This window comes from Macaca thibetana, chromosome 9 (genome assembly GCF_024542745.1).
Source record: "Macaca thibetana thibetana isolate TM-01 chromosome 9, ASM2454274v1, whole genome shotgun sequence".
In the NCBI taxonomy this organism is placed as follows: domain Eukaryota; kingdom Metazoa; phylum Chordata; class Mammalia; order Primates; family Cercopithecidae; genus Macaca; species Macaca thibetana.
The window spans coordinates 99,456,002-99,476,188 of NC_065586.1; the positions used below are offsets into that span (position 1 = coordinate 99,456,002).

General features: G+C 43.6%; 1 protein-coding gene across 2 annotated transcripts in view; it reads right to left on the minus strand.

Annotated features, from left to right (window-relative positions):
- Positions 1-20,187, minus strand: part of PCGF6 (polycomb group ring finger 6) — a 52,782-nt gene that overhangs the window by 23,888 nt on the left and 8,707 nt on the right. For both annotated transcript variants that reach the window (XM_050804189.1, XM_050804188.1), the window contains 2 exons: positions 11,524-11,551; positions 2,977-3,075 (listed from right to left, as the gene is read on the minus strand). In XM_050804189.1, the coding sequence (XP_050660146.1) occupies positions 2,977-3,075; positions 11,524-11,551 (127 nt within the window). The remainder of the gene's footprint in view (positions 1-2,976; positions 3,076-11,523; positions 11,552-20,187) is intronic.

Genomic DNA, 20,187 nt, shown 5'->3' on the forward strand with positions numbered 1-20,187 from the left:
AGCAACCTCTGCCTCCCGGGTTCAAGCGATTCTCCTGCCTCAGCCTCCCGAGTAGCTGGGATTACAGGCATGTGCCACCGTGCCCAGCTAATTTTATATTTTAGTAGAGATGGAGTTTACCATGTTGGTCGGGCTGGTCTTGAACTCCTGACCTCAGGTGATCCACCTGCCTTGGCCTCCCAAAGTGTTAGGATTACAGGTGTGAGCCACTGCGTCTGGCCCTTTTCTTTTTTGATATAGAGTCTCCCTCTTGTCGCCCAGGTAGGGGTGTAGTGGCATGGTCTTGACTCACTGCAACCTCCACCTCCCGGGTTCAAGTGATTCTCCTGCCTCAGCCTCCTAAGTAGCCAGGACTACAGGTGTGCACCACTATACCTGGCTAATTTTTGTATTTTTGGTAGAGACAGGGTTTCACCACGTTGGCCAGGCTGGTCTTGAACTCCTTACCTCAGGTGATCTGCCTGCCTCGACCTCCCAAAGTGCTGGGATTTAAAGGCATGAGCCACTGCACCTGGCCAGTCACTGTTTTAACATATCTATTAATTTAACTAATAATAGAGTATTTTATTATTTTATTTTATTTTACTATTTTTTTGAGACAGATTATCACTCTGTTGCCCAGGTTGAAGTGCAATGGCATGATCTAGGCTCACTGCAACCTCCGTCTCCCAGGTTCAAGCAATTCTCCAGCCTCAGCCTCCCGAGTAGCTGGGATTACAGGCGTGTGCCACCATGCCAAGCTATTTTTCATTTTTTAATAGAGACAGGGTTTCACCATGTTGGCCAGGCTGGTCTCAAACTCCTGACCTCAAATGATCCACCTGCCTTGGCCTCCCAAAGTGCTGGGATTATACAAGTGAGCCATCGTGCCTAGCCACAATACACAGCATTTCAGATAAAAATTATTCTATAAGACTTTACACATGATGGAGAATAACAAAAATGCTTTTTAAATTTGACTAATGAAAAAGCAAAGCTAAATAAATGTGCATTTTTACTAACTGGACCACATAACTAGAACTACGAGTATATTTTACTTTTATGTTCAATGATATATGAAGTTTGAAGCTTCCATCGTACAACAAGAAAATATTACAGCCAGGTGCGGTGGCTCACGCCTGTAATACCAGCACTTTGGGAGGCCAAGGCAGGCAGACCACGAGGTCAGGAGATTGAGACCAGCCTGACCAACAACATGGTGAAACCCCGTCTCTACTAAAAACACAAAAATTAGCCGGGTGTGGTGGCACAGGCCTGTAATCCCAGCTACTTGGGAGCCTGAGGCAGGAGAATCACTTGAACCCGGGAGGCGGAAGTTGCAGTGAGCTGGGACCGCCCCACTGCACTTCAGCCTGGGCAATGGAGTGAGACTCCGCCTCAAAAAAAAAAGAAAAATATTACATAGCTAGAACAGGAGATCTCTTTTAATCCATAAAAAAAACTAATAGGGTCAGCCGGGCACGGTGGCTCATGCCTATAATCCCAGCACTTTGGGAGGCTGAGGTAGGAGGATCACCTGAGGTCAGAAGTTTGAGACCAGCCAGACCAACATGGAGAAACCCCATCTCTACTAAAAATACTAAATTAGCTGGGCATGATGGCACCTGCCTGTAATCCCAGCTACTCAGGAAGGCTGAGGCAGGACAATCGCTTGAACCCGGGGAGCGGAGGTTGCAGTGAGACGAGATCATGCCACTGCACTCCAGCCTAGGCGACAGAGTGGAACTCCATCTCAAAACAAAACAAAACAGGCGCCTGTAGTCCCAGCTACTCGGGAGGCTGAGGCAGGAGAATGGCGCGAACCCGGGAGGCGGAGCTTGCAGTGAGCCGAGATGGTGCCACTGCACTCCAGCCTGGGCGACAGAGTGAAGACTCCGCCTAAAAACAAAACAAAACAAAACAAAACAAAACAAAACAAAAAACTAATAGGTCCCTATTAGATAAATATATTTCACTTCTCTTAGGTGTCCTGAGCTTTGCTTGTTTTTTTGTTTTGTTTGGTTTTGAGATGGAGTCTTGCTCTGTCGCCCAGGCTGGAGTGCGGTAGCTCAATCTTGGCTCACTGCAACCTCTGTCTCCCAGGTTCAAGTGATTCTCCTGCCTCAGCCTCCTGAGTAGCTGGGATTACAGGTGCATGCCAGCACATCTGGCTAATTTTTGTATTTTTAGTAGAGACGGGGTTTCGCCATGTTAGTCAGGCTGGATCTCCTGACCTCGTGATCTGCCCACCTCAGCCTCCCAAAGTGCTGGGATTACAGGCGTGAGCCACTGTGCCTGGTCGAGCTTGCTTGTTATACTTGAACAACTAATAAATGCAAGGATGTCCTATGAAGAAAAGTGGATGATAAGCAATATTTTTCTCTACTACCAAAATGGAAAGAGTTGGAACTGAAGACTCTAATATTTCTCCTATCTTCAGCTTTTCTCTGATACTAATAGATTGCCATCAGTGGCAGTAGGAAATGGATACTAGCCTGGCACAGTGGCTAACTCCTATAATCCTAGTGCTTTGGGAAGCTGAGGCAGGAGGATTACTTGAGGCTCGCAGTTTGAGACCAGCCTGGACAACATAGCAAGACCACAACTCTTAAAAAAAAAAAAAAATAAGATGGGCATGGTGGCATGTGCCTCTAGTCCTAACTACTCAGGAGGTTGAGACAGGAGGCAGGACCAACCAAGCCCAGGAAAACCTCAACGTTGCAGTGAGCCATGATTGTGTCAATGTACTTCAGCCTGGGCAACAGAAACAGACTGTCTCAAAAAAAAAAAAAAAAAAAAAAAAAGAAATGGACAGTAAATCAAATGTGATTAGAGCTGGAGGTGTGAATCACTATGTATCGATATTCAGTTAGCATTAACAATGTCTACAACATCACAAAACAAAAATAATTGCATGAAATCCTAGCGAGTTATTTCTTCAGTGTGCTAAAGGTAATCTCACAACTTTACCTATTCTTTTACATATAAGTACTGTACCTGACAAGCTGGATCAAGACCCATTTTTCTTCTGAGGAATTTTTCTACATGTCCAATAGTTGCTTCTCCTGAAACTCGAACAAACTTCTTTTCCAATGGCTACAAAAATAGATAGATAAAACTATTTTTAGGTTAAATATACCTGTACATGCGTGAGATGTATGTATATATATGTAATGTGTAAACATTAAAGAAAATTTTACAGCAAAGATGATGCAATAGACTCTTGAAAAGACTTACTATGAAGCAAGTTAGTATACATATCAGAGAAGAAAAATGGAAATTCTGCTTAGCTTTCCCTTTCTGAAAAGTATGTCAACAATTTTTCTAAATAGGCTTGGTTTATTTTAATGTTTCATTGAAAAAACAAAACTCAGAGTAAAATTTATTCATTCATTTCAAGTACTGAACTTACACTTCAAAGACAGAGAAAACACCCAATACCAAATGTCTAAAACAACTTCGAGGCTGGGCATGGTGGCTCACGCCTGCAATCCCAGCACTTTGGGAGGCAGAGGCAGGCAGATCATTTGAGGTTAGGAGTTCGAGACCAGCCTGGCCACCATGGTGAAACCCCATCTCTACCAAAAAAATGCAAAAAAAATTAGCCGGGTGTGGTGGCATGCACCTGTAATCCCAGCTATTCAGGAGGCTGAGGCAGGAAAATCATTTGAACTTGGGAGGTGGAGGTTGCAGTGAGCCGAAATCACACCACTGCACTCCAGCCTGGGCGACAGAGCGAGACTCCATTTCAAAATAAATATATAATTAAATAAATAAAACAACTTTGTTTCTTCAACATAAAAACTACAAGGGGCTAGGTGAGGTGGCTCACGCCTGTAATCTCAGCACTTTGGGAGACCGAGGAGGGTGGATCACCCAAGGTCAGGAGTTCCAGACCAGCCTGACCAACATGGAGAAACCCTGTCTCTACTAAAAATACAAAATTAGCCAGGCATGGTGATGCATGCCTATAATCCCAGCTGAGGCAGGAGAATCACTTGAACCTGGGAGGCAGAGGTTGTGGTGAGCCAAGATCGTGCCATTGTACTTCAGTCTAGGCAACAAGAGCAGAACTCCGTCTAAAAAAAAAAAAAAACCAAAAAACAAACAAAAACAAAAACAAAAAACTGCGAGGAAGAAAAAACAAGATGGAGAAGGAATGGCGAGACTAAAAAACATTAAGAGGTGTAAATGACAAACACATTAACCAATTACAATGTATGGACCTTACTGAATCCTGATTGAAAAACTATCAAACTATTTTCATGGGATAATGTAGGAAATTTAAATAGTGTATGAATATTTCATCAAGGGATTATCTGTAGTATCATTATTATGTTGCCATAAACAGATACTTAACATGAATTTACAATTATTGGAGTGGTGTGTACATGGGGAGTTCATTATACTATTCTGCCTACTTTTGTGTAAGTTAAAAAAGTTTCATAATAAAGGGATTTCTTTTTCCTTTTTTTTTTTCTTTTTTGAGACGGAGTCTCGCTATGTCGCCCAGGCTGGAGTGCAGTGGTGCAATCTCAGCTCACTGCTAGCTCCGCCTCCCAGGTTCACACCATTCTCCTGCCTGTCTCCCGAGTAGCTGGGACTACAGGCGTGCGCCACCACGTCCAGCTAATTTTTTTTTATTTTTTAGTAGAGACGGGGTTTCACTGTTAGCCAGGATGGTCTCAATCTCCTGACCTTGTGATCCGCCCGCCTTGGCCTCCCAAAGTGCTGGGATTACAGGTGTGAGCCACCAGGCCCGGCCATTAACTTAATTTAATTTAATTTAATCTATTAAATTAAATAAATAAAAATGTATTTATTTATTTCACTTTTTATTTTGAGTGAAAAATAAAAAGATCACTATCTAGACATATGTGGCTGGAATGTGGGACACAACAGTTTGAGGTGTAGGAAGTGATAAGTAGATGACAGAGTTTGAAAATAAAAATTAATGCCTACCTAGCTCCCATCTCTCTGAGACAACTAAGGATGCTACGACCTCATGCAAATGAAAAGCTGAAGTAATCAGAACTAAACAGTCCCTTTCAGGAAAAGTACAAAGTGTTTTTCTAGGACTTACAGACTGGGAGCCTAGAATGGCTACCCAGGGAACCAAGGCACATATTTGTTCCATGTTACAGCACTCAGCTTTCCTATCTGTAGAGTAGTTTGTTCTTAAGAACTTTCCTGACTAAAACTCATAGAGTATATATTAGATAGGTATTTTATTTTTCTAGGTGTCTTGGGCTTGCTTGTTATACTTGAGCAACTGATAAATGGTCTGCCCATTATTACCACAGTACAGCATATAGAATAGGTGTTGAGCGTAGGCACTCCAGGCACAGACTACCTGGGCTCAAACTTCCTGGTTCTGAGTAGCTGGGACTACAGGCGCCCACCACCGCGCCCGGCTAATTTTTTGTATTTTTAGTAGAGACGGGGTTTCACCGTGGTCTCAATCTCCTGACCTTGTGATCCGCCCGCCTCGGCCTCCCAAAGTGCTGGGATTACAAGCGTGAGCCACCGCGCCCGGCCTGGTTCTGCCATTTTCTAATAGTGAGTCTTTGGGCAAGTTCCTGAACTTGTCTGCGTCTCTATTTGTAAAATAGATAAAAATAGCACCTGCTTCATACAATTATTATGAAAATAAGTTAATGTATGTAAATAACTAATAAAAATACCTGTCACATAGTAAGCACTGAAGAGTTGTTAGTGTTGTAAGCCATTTGTCTCTAAGATTATTTGTATCATTTTGCTCTTCATGTAAAGGATTTTAACTTTGTTTTCTGTTTTTGAGATGGAGTCTTGCTCTGTCACCCAGGCCGGAGTGCAGTGGCGCGATCGTGGCTCACTGCAACCTCTGCCTTCCAGGTTCAAGCGATTCTCCTGCCTCAGCCTCCCAAGTAGCTGGGACGACATGCGTGTGCCATCACACTAATTTTTGTATTTTTAGAAACGGGGTTTCACCATGTTAGCCAGGATGGTCTCGATCTCCTGACCTCATGATCCGCCCACCTCGGCCTCCCAAAGTGCTGGGAATACAGGCGTGAGCCACTGCACCTGACAGGTTTTAGCTTTTGAGACGGAGTCTCACTGTCACTCAGGCTGGAGTGCAGTGGTGCAATCTCGGCTCACTGCAACCTCTGCCTCTTGGGTTCAAGTGATTCTCCTATCTCAGCCTCCCAAGTAGCTGGGACTACAGGCACCTGCCACCACGTCTGGCTAATTTTATATTTTTAGTAGAGATGGGGTTTAATCATATTGGTCAGGCTGGTCTCAAACTCCTGACCTCAGGTGATCCACCTGCCTTGGCCTCCCAAAGTGCTGGGATTACAGGCATGAGCCACCGCACCCGGCCCCAATTTCTTAAACCCAGTAGAAAATGATTTTATTGTTTTATAGGGCTGTCATTACTAAAAGAGAAAACTAAAACAAAATTTTCATGAAAAAAATGTAACCAGTGATGGGCTCAAACAAAAATTCTAACATAAGCATATACATATATATGTTTTTGAGATGGAGTTTCCCTCTTGTTGCCCAGGCTGGAGTGGAATCACGGGGTCTTGACTCACTGCTACCTCTGCCTCCCGGGTTCAAGCGATTCTCCTGCCACAGCCTCCCAAGTGGCTGGGATTATAGGCGCGAGCCACCACACTAATTTTTGTATTTTCAGTAGAGACAGGGTTTCACCACGTTGGGCAGGCTGGTTTCAAACTCCTGACCTCAGGTGATCCGCCCACCTCGGCCTCCCAAAGTGCTGGGATTATAGGTGCGAGCCACCGTGCCCAGTCAGTTTTTTTGTTGTTTGTTGTTGAGACAGAGTCTCGCTCTGTCACCCAGGCTGGAGTGCAGTGGCGCGATCTTGGCTCACTGCAAACTGCCTCCTGAGTTCACGCAATTCTCCTGCCTCAGCCTCCCAAGTAGCTGGGACTACAGGCGCCTGCCACCATGCCCGGCTAATATAGTAGAGACGGGGTTTCATCATGTTAGTCAGGATGGTCTCTATCTCCTGGCCTCGTGATCCGCCTGCCTCAGCCTCCCAAAGTGCTGGGATTACAGGTGTGAGCCACCGTGCCCGGCCTTTTTTTTTTTTGTTTGTTTGTTTTGAGATGAAGTTTTGCTCTATTGCCCAGGCTGGAGTGCAGTGGCGCAATCTCAGCTCACCGCAGCCTCTGCCTCCAGGGTTCAAGCAATTTTCCTGCCACAGCCTCCTGAGTACCTGGGATTACAGGCATGCATCACTATACCAGGCTAATTTTTGTATTTTCAGTGGAGACAGGGTTTCCCCATGTTGCCCAGGCTGGTCTCAACTCCTAACTTCAAGTGATTCTCCTGTTGTGGTCTCCTAAAGTGCTGGGATTACAGGTGTTAGCCACCACACCTGGCCAAGCATATATTGTTTCAACCAGATACATTTTTATATCCCCAAAATGTTTGCACCAAGCAAATTACAAACAATGCTTCTATTCAAAGTTTCTACTGAATCTTGGCTTACGTATTTAAAAAAAATCAACAGCTTTATTGAGATGTAAATTCACATACCATTAAATTTACCCTTTAAAAGTGTACAATTAAACGGATTTTAGTACATCTACAAAATTTTGCAACCATCACTGCTATGTAATTTCAGAATATTTTCATTACCCTAAAAAGAAGCCTGGCTGGGCAAGATGGCTCACGCCTGTAAATCCCAGCACTTTGGGAGACTGAGGCGGGTGGATTACCTGAGGTCAGGAGTTCGAGACCAGCCTGGGTAACATGGTGAAACTCCGTTTCTACTAAAAATACAAAAAATTAGCTGGGTGTGGTGGGGCACACCTGTAATCTCAGCTACTTGGGAGGCCGAGGCAGGAGAATTGCTTGAACCCAGGAGGCAGAGGTTGCAGTGAGCCCAGATCGTGCCATTTCACCCGAGTGGTTGACAGAGCAAGACTCCGTCTACAAAAAAAAAAAAAAAAAAAGAAAGAAACCTGTACCTCTTGGCAGTCACTCCCCATTCAGCCTCTTCCCCAAGTCTCTGTCAACCACTAATCTGTTTTCTGCTCCTGTGGATTTTCTTGTTCTGCACATTTCAGATAAATGAAATCATATAATATATGGATGGCCTTTTGTGACTGGCTTCTTTTCCTTAGCATCATGTTTTCAATGTTTACCCATGTCAGACCATGTATCAGCACTTCGTTCCTTTTTACTGTCAAATAATACTCTATTATATGGAAATAGAACATTTTGTTTATCCATTCATCAGCGAATAAGTTATATACACTGTTTTCAATTTGGGGTTATTATAATGTTTTTTGAGATGGAGTTTCACTCTTTTGCCCAGGCTGGAGTGAAGTGACATGATCTCAGCTCACTTTGCCGAGTTTTCCACTCTCCCGGTTCAAGTGATTCTCTTGCCTCAGCCTCCCAAGTAGCTGGGCCTGGCTAATTTTTGTATTTTTAGTAGAGATAGGGTTGTGGCACGTTGGCCAGGCTAGTCTCGTACTCCTGACCTCAAGCAATCCACTCGCCTTGGGCTCCCAAAGCACTAGGATTACAGGCATGACCCAATGTCCCCAGCCCAATTTGGGGTTATTATTTAAAAAATTATATTTTTCGGCCGGGCGCGGTGGCTCACGCCTGTAATCCCAGCACTTTGGGAGGCCGAGGCGGGCGGATCACAAGGTCAGGAGATCGAGACCACGGTGAAACCCCGTCTCTATTAAAAATACAAAAAATTAGCCGGGCGCGGTGGCGGGCACCTGTAGTCCCAGCTACTTGGGAGGCTGAGGCAGGAGAATGGCATGAACCCAGGAGGCGGAGCTTGCAGTGAGCCGAGATTGTGCCACTGCACTCCAGCCTGGGGCACAGAGCGGGACTCTGTCTCAAAAAAAAAAAAAAAATTATATTTTTCAAATCAAATCCAAATAATGTGTATACAATGTAATTAACTTATATGTCCCTTGAGTTACTTTTATCAATAGGTTTCACATGTAGGTTTATTCTTCATCTCTTTCCTTTTTAATTTATTTGCTGAAGAAACAGAATTGGTTGTCATGTAGTTTTCCACTATCTTGATCTGGCTTATTATATTCCTACAGTTCATTTAATGTATCTCTCTCTTTTTTTTTTTTTTTTTTTTTTTTTTGAGACGGAGTCTGGCTCTGTCACCCAGGCTGGAGTGCAGTGGCGCGATCTCGGCTCACTGCAAGCTCCGCCTCCCGGGTTTACGCCATTCTCCTGCCTCAGCCTCCCGAGTAGCTGGGACTACAGGCGCCCGCCACCTCGCCCGGCTAGTTTTTTTTTTTTTTTGTATTTTTTTTAGTAGAGACGGGGTTTCACCGTGTTAGCCAGGATGGTCTCGATCTCCTGACCTCGTGATCCGCCCGTCTCGGCCTCCCAAAGTGCTGGGATTACAGGCTTGAGCCACCGCGCCCGGCCTCTTTTTTTTTTTTTTTTTGAGACGGAGTCTCGCTGTGTCGCCCAGGCTGGAGTGCAGTGGCACAATCTCGGCTCACTGCAAGCTCTGCCTCCCAGGTTCACGCCATTCTCCTGCCTCCACCTCCAGAGTAGCTGAGACTACAGGCGCCCGCCACCACGCCTGGCTAATTTTTTTTGAGGGTTTCACCGTGTTAGCCAGGATGGTCTCGATCTCCTGACCTCATGATCCGCCCACCTCGGCCTCCCAAAGTGCTGGGATTACAGGCGTGAGCCACCGCGCCCAGCCTAATACATCTCTTTGTCCCCTGTATTTCTTGTAAATTAGTAATTAAATCTAGAAGCATAATCACCTTCCTATATGTTTTGGCAAGAACCCTTCAAGGTGGTATTGCTATCATGTTTTTTCATGTGTGAGAATCACAGCTATATATTCTGGGTTGCACATGTGTTTTTGAGGAAGCAGTAGACTAATACTTTATCTCCTCTTTTTTTTAAGGCAGTCTTACTCTGTCACCTAGGCTAGAGTGCAGTGACACAATCACAGCTCACTGCAGCCTCAATCTCCTAGGTTCACGTGATCCTGCCACCTTAGCTTCCTGAGTAGCTGGAACTATAGGCCCATGCCATCATGCAGAGCTGACGTTTTTATTTTTTATAGAGACAGGGTATTCCTATGTTGCCCAGATTGGTCTCAAACTCCTGGCTCCAAGCAATCCTCCTACACTGGCCTCCCAAAGTACTGGGATTACAGATGTGAGCCAATGAACCTGGCCTAATATTTCAATTCATTCTCTAGTTCTTTCTTCATGAGGTTTTAAAATTCTGTTGGACTGACTACTGCAAGTTATTAGACAGACATCTTCAGGGAACACTGGTAGCATATATCCCTGTGCTTAAACCATACAAAAACCTATCTGCCACTATCCCACCCACCACATGGCTACGAGAATTTCCTAAAGCTAAACACCACCAGTTTGATGTTTTGCAACTTAGAAGAGGTTCAATGCTATCAAAAATCACGGGGATTTATGTTCGGATGTAGTGGCTCACACCTGTAATCTCAGCACTTTGGGAGGCACAGGTGGGTGGGTCACCAGAGGTCAGGAGTTTGAGAATAGCCTGGCCAACATGGTGAAACACCGTCTCTACTAAAAATACAAAATTAGCCAGGTGTGGTGGTTCATGCCTATAATCCCAGCTACTCAGGAGGCTGAGGCTGGGTTCAAGAATCACTTGAACCCAGAAGGCGGAAGTTGCAGTGAGCCGAGATTGCGCCACTGCACTCCAGCCTGGGCGACAGAGGAAGACTCCATATTAAAAAAAAAAAAAAAATTGTGGGGACTTAAAACTGCATTCCCTCTATCACATCAGTCTCTGAGACACATGTATAATATGCTTCATCCAGAGAATTACCTATCAATTCCTATGCTTTAATTCATGTCTCTGAGCTAGTGTGTTCATAAAACAGTACAGTATATCCAACTAGGTATAATTCACCTAATTTTCAGTACAGGCTCGACAAAGTCACTGAAAATCTGAACAGATCAAAGTCAACTATTCCTTGTATATTTACCTCCCAAGTAACTATAAGGTCTGATTTACCCCCTTTTTTAAAAGTTACCTTTTCCTGATGACTCGCATTATATTAGTAACACTGTATACAATGGTACCTGTGATTTTGGAATCTTTAAATCAACTCTGAACTTAAATATGTTACAAAGGAGTTCATTCTTACCTCTAAAACTTCTGTGAATAATTGAAGTAACAAGTAGGGCAAGATAACTTGAGCAAAAAATGTTACATGCAAATAAAATTTTAAGCTCACATTTAACTCAAAATGCCAATTACGCAAAAAATGTTTTGAGACATTTTTTATCACTAAATTAACATAGCATTTGGATTTAGTTTTAAAAAGTATTCACTTAATTTTCCTTAGACTACTGTTCTGAATGAACAAATTCCTACTTAATAACTTTTATTCATAAATCTATAAAATATTATTAAATGTACTTCATATTTAAATAACTTTATACAATCTCCATTTGGTTGCTAATGTGACTCGAATTTGTGTGCTACAGAGTCCTCTTGTGAAATGAATGAAAAAAAAAAGTAAAATACCTTAAAATGTCCCGTGCCTTCATTAGCACTGAAAAATGAGAGCAAAATTAATCAATATTTAATACTTTAAGCTATATGTTTAATCATAAAACAACATATATATTTGAGAAACATCAATTCATTGTAATTCTAAAACACGGTCACCTGAAGTTTTATGAAATAAACAAATGTAATTGTCATTTCTGCCACCTAGTGGTTAAGGCAAAGGCAGTTTTATGCAGTATTTTACACTACTTTCTATACTTAATTTTAGAAGTTAAAAGTATATTCTTTGTTATTTGATGGAAAATATGAGAATTTACTTATTTCTTCCAGCTTTATTAGGGGATAATAGACAAATTAAAATTGTGTATATCTATAGGTTTTAAGATGCATATATACCATAAACTAATAAAATCAAGCAAATTAATATATTCATCAGCTCACATACTATTTTACTGTAGTGAGAACATTTAGGATCTACTCATCAATTTTCAAGTATATAATACATTATTAACTGTAGTCATCATGATGTACAATAGATCTCCAGGAAAAAGTATATTCTTAAATATTAGATTCCCCCTCATCCTGCATTTAGCATCCTAACATTTTACAGCTTAAAGTCTGATTTCGTGTTTGTTTTTCTTTTAATCATAATTAATGTGATTTTTCTCTCTATAGTAATGTTTACAAAATAAAATTTCTTACAAGAAGGCTGCTCTGCTTCCTATTGCTTTTCTTGCAGAATAATTACCTGGACATAATTTTACTGTTTCCTTTTCACCTAGAAGCCTACAGATTTCTTGGTTAAATCAATTACTTTTAAGCCATGAGGGAGACAAGGGGATCTAACTTTTTGTTGAGAAAGTACTATGTGCCAGGCATTGAATTAGGTATTCATATATTGTGCATGTTTTTCATTTAGTTCTCACAATAGCCCTGCTAATCAGGTATTAGTACCCCTTTCTACAGACAAAAAAAAATTAAGCTCACAGAGGTCATAACTTGCTTTGGGTCACACAGAGCTGGTAGGTAATAAAACTGAAATTCAAACTCAGGTGTGCCTAACATCAAAGCCAATATTCTTTCTTCCTTATGTTGTGAAGATTAGACAAGTTCACAATTGCATCATTTCCAAAGTATTCTTTTTTTTCTTTCTTTTTTTTTTTTTTTTTTAAGACATAGGGTCTTGCTCTATCACCCAGGCAGGAGTGTAGTGGCTCACTGCAGCTTCAACCTTCTGAGCTTAAGTAAACTTCTTGCCTTAGCCGACCTGAGTAGCTGGGAGTACAGATATGTGCCACAATGCATGACTAATTAAAAAAAAAAAAAAAAAAAAAAAAAATTAAGAGATAGGGTCTCACTATGTTGGCCAGGCTGGTCTCAAAACTCCTGGCCTCAAGCCATCCTCCTGCCTTAGCCTCCCTGTGTACTGGAATTACAGGTGTGACCCACCACACCCAGACTCCAAAGCACTCCAGCCTGGGCAACAGAGCAAGACTCCGTCTCCAAAAAAAAAAAAAATTAAAAAAATAAAAAGAAAAAAGTAAGAGAGATACAGAAATATATAATTTATATATTACAAATAAACCTATAAATGATTTATTTTATATATTATATCAATATATAAATGTAAACTGTAAATCCGTAAATATACATAAAAATATAAAATATACACATAAATAGAATGCTAAATTATCTTAGAGTTATAAAATAAAACATCCCATTCATTATAAGAATTATCTCGGGCCGGGCGCAGTGGCTCAAGCCTGTAATCCCAGCACTTTGGGAGGCCGAGACGGGCGGATCACGAGGTCAGGAGATCAAGACCATCCTGGCTAACATGGTGAAACCCCGTCTCTACTAAAAAAATACAAAAAACTAGCCGGGCGAGGTGGCGGGTGCCTGTAGTCCCAGCTACTCGGGAGGCTGAGGCAGGAGAATGGCGTGAACCCGGGAGGCGGAGCTTGCAGTGAGCTGAGATCCGGCCACTGCACTCCAGCCCGGGTGACAGAGCGAGACTCCGTCTCCAAAAAAAAAAAAAAAAAAAAAAAAAAAAAAAGAATTATCTCTAGTCCGGTGCGGTGGCTCAAGCCTGTAATCCCAGCACTTTGGGAGGCCGAGGCGGGCGGATCACGAGGTCAGGAGATCGAGACCATCCTGGCTAACCCAGTGAAACCCCATCTCTACTAAAAAAATACAAAAAAAAAAAAAAAAAACTAGCCGGGCGAGGTGGCGGGCGCCTGTAGTCCCAGCTGCTCGGGAGGCTGAGGCAGGAGAATGGCGTGAACCCGGGAGGCGGAGCTTGCAGTGAGCTGAGATCCGGCCACTGCACTCCAGCCTGGGCAACAGAGCGAGACTCCATCTCAAAAAAAAAAAAAAAAAAAAAGAATTATCTCTGTAGAATACATGGTACATGGGCATCAGCCTCTGCCTGAATATCAAAAGACAGCTTTTGATATTCAGCTTAACTGACAAGTCAGCAATTTCATTTGTGGGTGACTTTGTTAGAAATTGCTTGCTTGCGGCCGGATGCGGTGGGTCACGCCTGTAATTGCAGCACTCTGGGAGGCCGAGGTAGGTGGATCACATGAGCTCAGGAGTTTGAGACCTGCCTGGCCAACATAGTAAACCTCCGTCTCCACTAAAAATACAAAAATTAGCCAGGCATGTTGGCACATGCCTATAATCCTAGCTACTCGAGGGGCTGACGCAGGAGAATCACTTGAACCTGGGAGGCGGAGGTTGCAGTGAGCCGAGGTCGTGCCACTGCACTCCAGCCTGGATGACAGAGCCAGACTCCATCTCAAAAACACACAAAAAATTACTTGCTTCCACTTAATCAAACAGCTTCACCCAGTAACATATACCTAGTAGTCATAGTTTTGTTTTCTGATATTGTGAATCAGACCAATTTTTCTTTTACTTGGTAGCCCTTTAAAGATTTTAAACTAATTTGAGGGACTTACCATTGCTTTATTTCCAAATGAAATATTTTTGTTCCTTCTGCTACCACATAGGACACATTTTCAAACTTTTACCATTCTGGTTATACCTGTTTACCAATATATCTCTTAAAATATGGTATCCAGAGCTGAACACAATACTCAATACTAAGGCAGTATAGAGTGGCATACTACTCTCAGGTTTACTAAACATCACTGAGCTTAAAATGGCATTAAGCCGGGCGCAGTGGCTCAAGCCTGTAATCCCAGCACTTTGGGAGGCCGAGACGGGCGGATCACGAGGTCAGGAGATCGAGACCATCCTGGCTGACACGGTGAAACCCCGTCTCTACTAAAAAATACAAAAAACTAGCCGGCGAGGTGGCGGGCGCCTGTAATCCCAGCTACTCGGGAGGCTGAGGCAGGAGAATGGCGTGAACCCAGGAGGCGGAGCTTGCAGTGAGCTGAGATCCGGCCACTGCACTCCAGCCTGGGCGGCAGAGCGAGACTCCGTCTCAAAAAAAAAAATAAAATAAAATAAAAAAATAAAATAAAATGGCATTAAATTTTTGCTGTATCACACATCTCGTAAAACCCCATTTTCTTTGGTATGCAGGTGTGTATGTATTATAGCACCATGGACCACTTAACTTTTATTTTTGAATGACCCTGCATTATTTTAGTAGTCATATTGATAATAATTTAGACTTAAGAATATCATATGTTGATTCTTACAACAGTCCTTTGAGTTGCTATTGTAACCTCCAGTTTAGAAATACAGAAACTGATGATCAGTTCAGAGAAGTCACATCCCAAGGGTTACCTACCCTGATTAGTCTTCAAAACCTATACTTTTTTGACATACCATGAGGTCTGTCTTGGGTTATTTCTTTTTATAATGTACACATAGAAACTATAGAACAAAAAGGATAAGAGACTATCTTAAGATCATAAAGCCGGGCACAGTGGCTCACGCCTGTAATCCCAGCACTTTGGGATGCCGAGGTGGGTGGATAACCTGAGGTCAGGAGTTTGAGACCAGCCTGACCAACAAGGAGAAACCGCATCGCTACTAAAAATACAAAATTAGCTGAGCGTGGTAGTGCATGCCTGTAATCCCAGTTACCCGGGAGGCTGAGGCAGGAGAATTGCTTGAACCCAGGAGGCAGAGGTTGCAGTGAGCCGAGATCATGCCACTGCACTCCCGCCTTGACAACAAGGGCAAAACTCTGCCTCAAAAAAAAAAAAAAAAACAAACGGTCAGGTGCAGTGGCTCACACCAGTAATCCCAGTACTTTGGAAGGCCAAGGCAGGTGGATCATGAGGTCAAGAGATGGAGACCATCCTGACTAACATGGTGAAACCCCGTCTCTACCAAAAATACAAAAACATTAGCCGGGCGTGGTGGCAGGCGCCTGTAGTACCAACTACTCTGGAAGCTGAGGCAGGAGAATGGCATGAACCCGGGAGGCGGAGCTTGCAGTGAGCCGAGATCATGCCTCCAGCCTGGGCAAGACAGCGAGACTCCATCTCAAAAAAGAAAAAAAAGACCATAAAACACGCATACTCTGTTGGGCGCAGTGGTTCACGCCTGTAATCCCAATACTTTGGGAGACTGAGGTGGGTAAATCACCTGAGGTCAGGAGTTCGAGACCAGCCTGGCCAACATGATGAAACTCCATCTCTACTAAAAATATAAAAACTTAACCAGGCATGGTGGCATGCACCTGTAATACCAGCTACTCGGGAGGCTAAGGCAGGAGAATCGCTTAAACCCCAGAGGCAGAGGTTGCAGTGAGCCGAGATCGCACCACTGCACTCCAGCCTGGGCAAAAAGAGTGAAACTCCGTCTCAAAAAAAAAAAAAAAAAAAAAAAAAAATGCATACCCAATTTAGGGGAGAAATCTAATTTCATATTCCAGTAACTGAAAAATTAGTGCAGAGGCTGAACCCACCTCAATGTTTTTCCTCCTCCAAGTCAAGCAGAGTCAAGCACTGAACCAAATTTGCCTTTGTGCTTCCATCAGACTAAAACTCCCCTTGTCCTGTCATGAAAACAGTTTCCTACGGGTTACCCCCAATAGCCTAACTTTTGTGGTAACATAAATGCTTTTCCATGTAATAAAAAGTTAGGGTGAGGTGCAGTGGCTCACGCCTGTAATCCCATCACTTTGGGAGGCCTAGGTGGGTAGACTGCTTGAGCCAGGAGTTCAAGACCAGCTTGGGCAACATGGTAAAATATTAGCTGGGCATGATGGTGTGTGCCTATAGTCCAAGCTGCTCAGGAGGCTGAAACGAGAGGACTGCTTGAGTGTAGGAGGCAGAGGCTGCAGCAACCCAAGATCGCGCTACTGCAATCCAGCCTGGGCAGCAGAGAAAGACCCTGTCTCAAGGAAGAAAAAAAAAAGATAAAGGACCATATTATGAGGTATACTGAATACCCATCATAATCAACAATTTCTGAGATTCAATTTTTATTTACACAGCAGGACCTTAATATATACCTTATGAGGCCGGGTGCAGTGGCTCACGCCTGTAATCCCAGCACCTTGGGAGGCCGAGGCAGGCGGATCACGAGGTCAGGAGTTCGAGACCAGCCTGGCCAACATGGTGAAACCCCACCTCTACTAAAAATTCAAAAATTAGCTGGGCGTGGAGGAGGGCACCTGTAATCCCAGCTACTCGGAAGGTTGAGGTGGCAGAATTGCTTGAAACCAGAAGGCAGAGGTTGCAGTGAGCTGAGATCACGCCACTGACCTCCAGCCTGGGCAACAAGAGCAAAATTCTGTCTGTCTCAAAACACACACACACACACACACACACACACACACACCCCTTATGAGGCCGGGTGCAGTGGCTCACGCCTGTAACCCGAGCACTTTGGGAGGCTGAGGCAGGCGGATCATGAGGTCAAGAGTTCGAGACCAGTTCGAGACCAGCCTGGCTAACAGGGTGAAACCCTGCCTCTACCAAAAATACAAAAAAAAAAAAAAATTAGTCAGGCATGGTGGTGTGGGCCTGTAATCCCAGCTACTTGGGAGGCTGAGGCAGGAGAACTGCTTGAACCCAGGAGGCAGAGGTTGCACTGAGCCGAGATTGTGCTGCTACATTCCAGCCTGGGTGACAAAGCAAGACTCTGCCTTGGGAGAAAAAAAAAAAAAAAAAAAAAAAATATATATATATATATATATATATATACACTTTACATAATATACCTTATGAATAAACAAAAGCAATTTATTCAAGGTTATAAAGCTAGAAAACAGCAGAGCTAGGACTTAAATCCAGACCTCCTATTCCAAAGTAGGGCTTTTTCCTCTATAGCAGGGAATGCGTTAATAATGGAACAACTTTGGTAATGGTAATGACTGCCTTGAGCATTGTGGTCAAGTCTCACTCAGGAAAGCCTGCTATGATTAATTATTGATTTCTGCTACAAGTAAAGAGAGAAGAGATGGTGGCACACCCATCACATGTTTACCATCGTTGTATTACAATATCTGACTTTTCAAAAAAGGTTTAAAAAGTGGATCCAAGTTCTTGCTGTGGATTAGTGGAAAATGTTACATTTCTCCAAAATAATTTTTTTTGAGACAGAGTCTTACTCTTGTCACCCAACCTGGAATGCAGTGGTGCAATCAAGGCTCACTGCAGCCTCAAACTCCCAGGCTCAGTCGATCCTCCCCATCAGCCTCCCTAGTAGAATGGACTACAGGTGCACGCCACCATGGCCAGTTAATTTTCTTTTTGTATTTTTTTGTAGAGACAGTGTTTTACCATGTTGCCCAGGTTGGTGTCCAGCTCCTGGACTCAAGCAGTCCTCCTACCTCTGCTTCCCAAAGTGCTAGTATTACAGACATGAGCCATCATGCCTGGCTCTCAAAGTAATTTTTTAAAAATATAATTCCTTAAGTTAGGTGCGGTGGCTCACACCTGTAATCTCAGCACTTTGGGAGGCCAAGGTGGGCGGATCACCTGAGGTCAGGAGTTCAAGACCAGCCTGACTGACATGGCGAAACCCTGTCTCTACTAAAAATAGAAAACTGGCCGGGCATGGTGGCAGGCACCTGTAACCCCAGCTATTCGGGAAGCCGAGGCAAGAGAATCGCTTGAACTCGGAAGGTGGAGGTTGCGGTGAGCCGAGGCTGCGCTATTGCACTCCAGCAAGGGCAACAAGAGTGAAACTCCGTCTCAAAAAAAAAAAAATCCTTTTAATTTTCTTTTTTCTTTTCTTTGAGACGGAGTTTCGCTCCTGTCGCCCCCAGGCTGGAGTGCAATGGTGCTATCTGGGCTCACCACAACCTCTGCCTCCCGAGTTCAAGTGATTCTCCTGCCTTGGCCTCCCAAATAGCTGGGACTAAAGGTGCGCACCACCATGCCTGGCTAATTTTTGTATCTTTTGTTTGTTTTTGTTTTTTCGAGACAAAGTTTGGCCCTTGTTGCCCAGGCTGGAGTGCAGTGGCATGATCTCGGCTCACTGCAACCTCTGCCTCTTGGGTTCAAGTGATTCTCTTCCCTCAGCCTCCTGAATAGCTGGGATTACAGGTGCACGCCACCACATCCGGCTAATTTTTTTTTTTTTTTTTTTTTGTATTTTTAGTAAAGACAGGTTTCACCCTGTTGGCCAGGCTGGTCTCCAACTCTTGACATCAAGTAATCTGCCCACCTCGGCCTCCCAGAGTGCTGGGATTACAGGCAAGAGCCACTGCGTCCGGCCAATTCTTTCTAATTTTCAAATTTTAATTAGCTAGTCATTAAAAGATATTACTCCAGCCTTCTTTTGATTAGTATGAAAACAAAACAAAAGTCACAGTCACATGTGTAAAAATTCAAACTCAATGGCAAGTAAGACTTTTTCCCATCCTAGAGTCATAGACTCCAGTGTCGCCTCCTAGGGACATTGCCATTAATATGTTCTTTTTTTGTGTGTGTGTTCCAGCAGTGTCTTTCTCTGTCACCCACGCTGGAGTGCAGTGGCACAATCTCAGCTCACTGCAACCTCTGCCTCCCAATTCAAGCAATTCTCCTGCCTCAGCCTCCCAAGTAGCTGGAATCACAGGCGTGTGCCACCACATCTAGCTAATTTTTTATGTTTTTGGTAGAAACAGTGTTTCACCATGTTGGCCAGGCTGGTCTCAAACTCCTAATCTCAAGTGATCCACCCACCTCGGCCTCCCCAAGTGCTGGGATTAAAAGAGTGAGCCACTGTGCCCAGACTTTTTTTTTTTTCCCCAGACAGAGTTTCACTCTCATTATCCAGGCTGGAGTGCAATGACATGATCTTGGGTTACTGCAACCTCTGCCTCCCAGGTTCAAGTGATTCTCCCACCTCAACCTCCCAAGTAGCTGGGACTACAGGCACCCGCCACAACACCTGGCTCATTTTTGTATTTTTAGTAGAGACAGGGTTTCATCATGTTGGTCAGGGTGATCTTGAACTCCTGACCTTAGGTAATCTGCCCGCCCTGGCCTCCCAAAGTGCTGGAATTACAGGCATAAGCCACCATGCCCGGCCAATATGTTCTTATATGGCCTTTCAGGAATGGTCTGTGCACATAAAAAGTATACGTGTACGTGCGTATTTTCCACCATCCTCTTTTTAGAAAACTTAAGTAAGCACATGGTACGTGTGCTTGCCTTTCTGCACCTTGCTTTTCCCACTTAATACATCTTGGAGATTATTCCACATCATCACACACATTATTATATTAGTGCATATTCATGTATGGACATACAATTA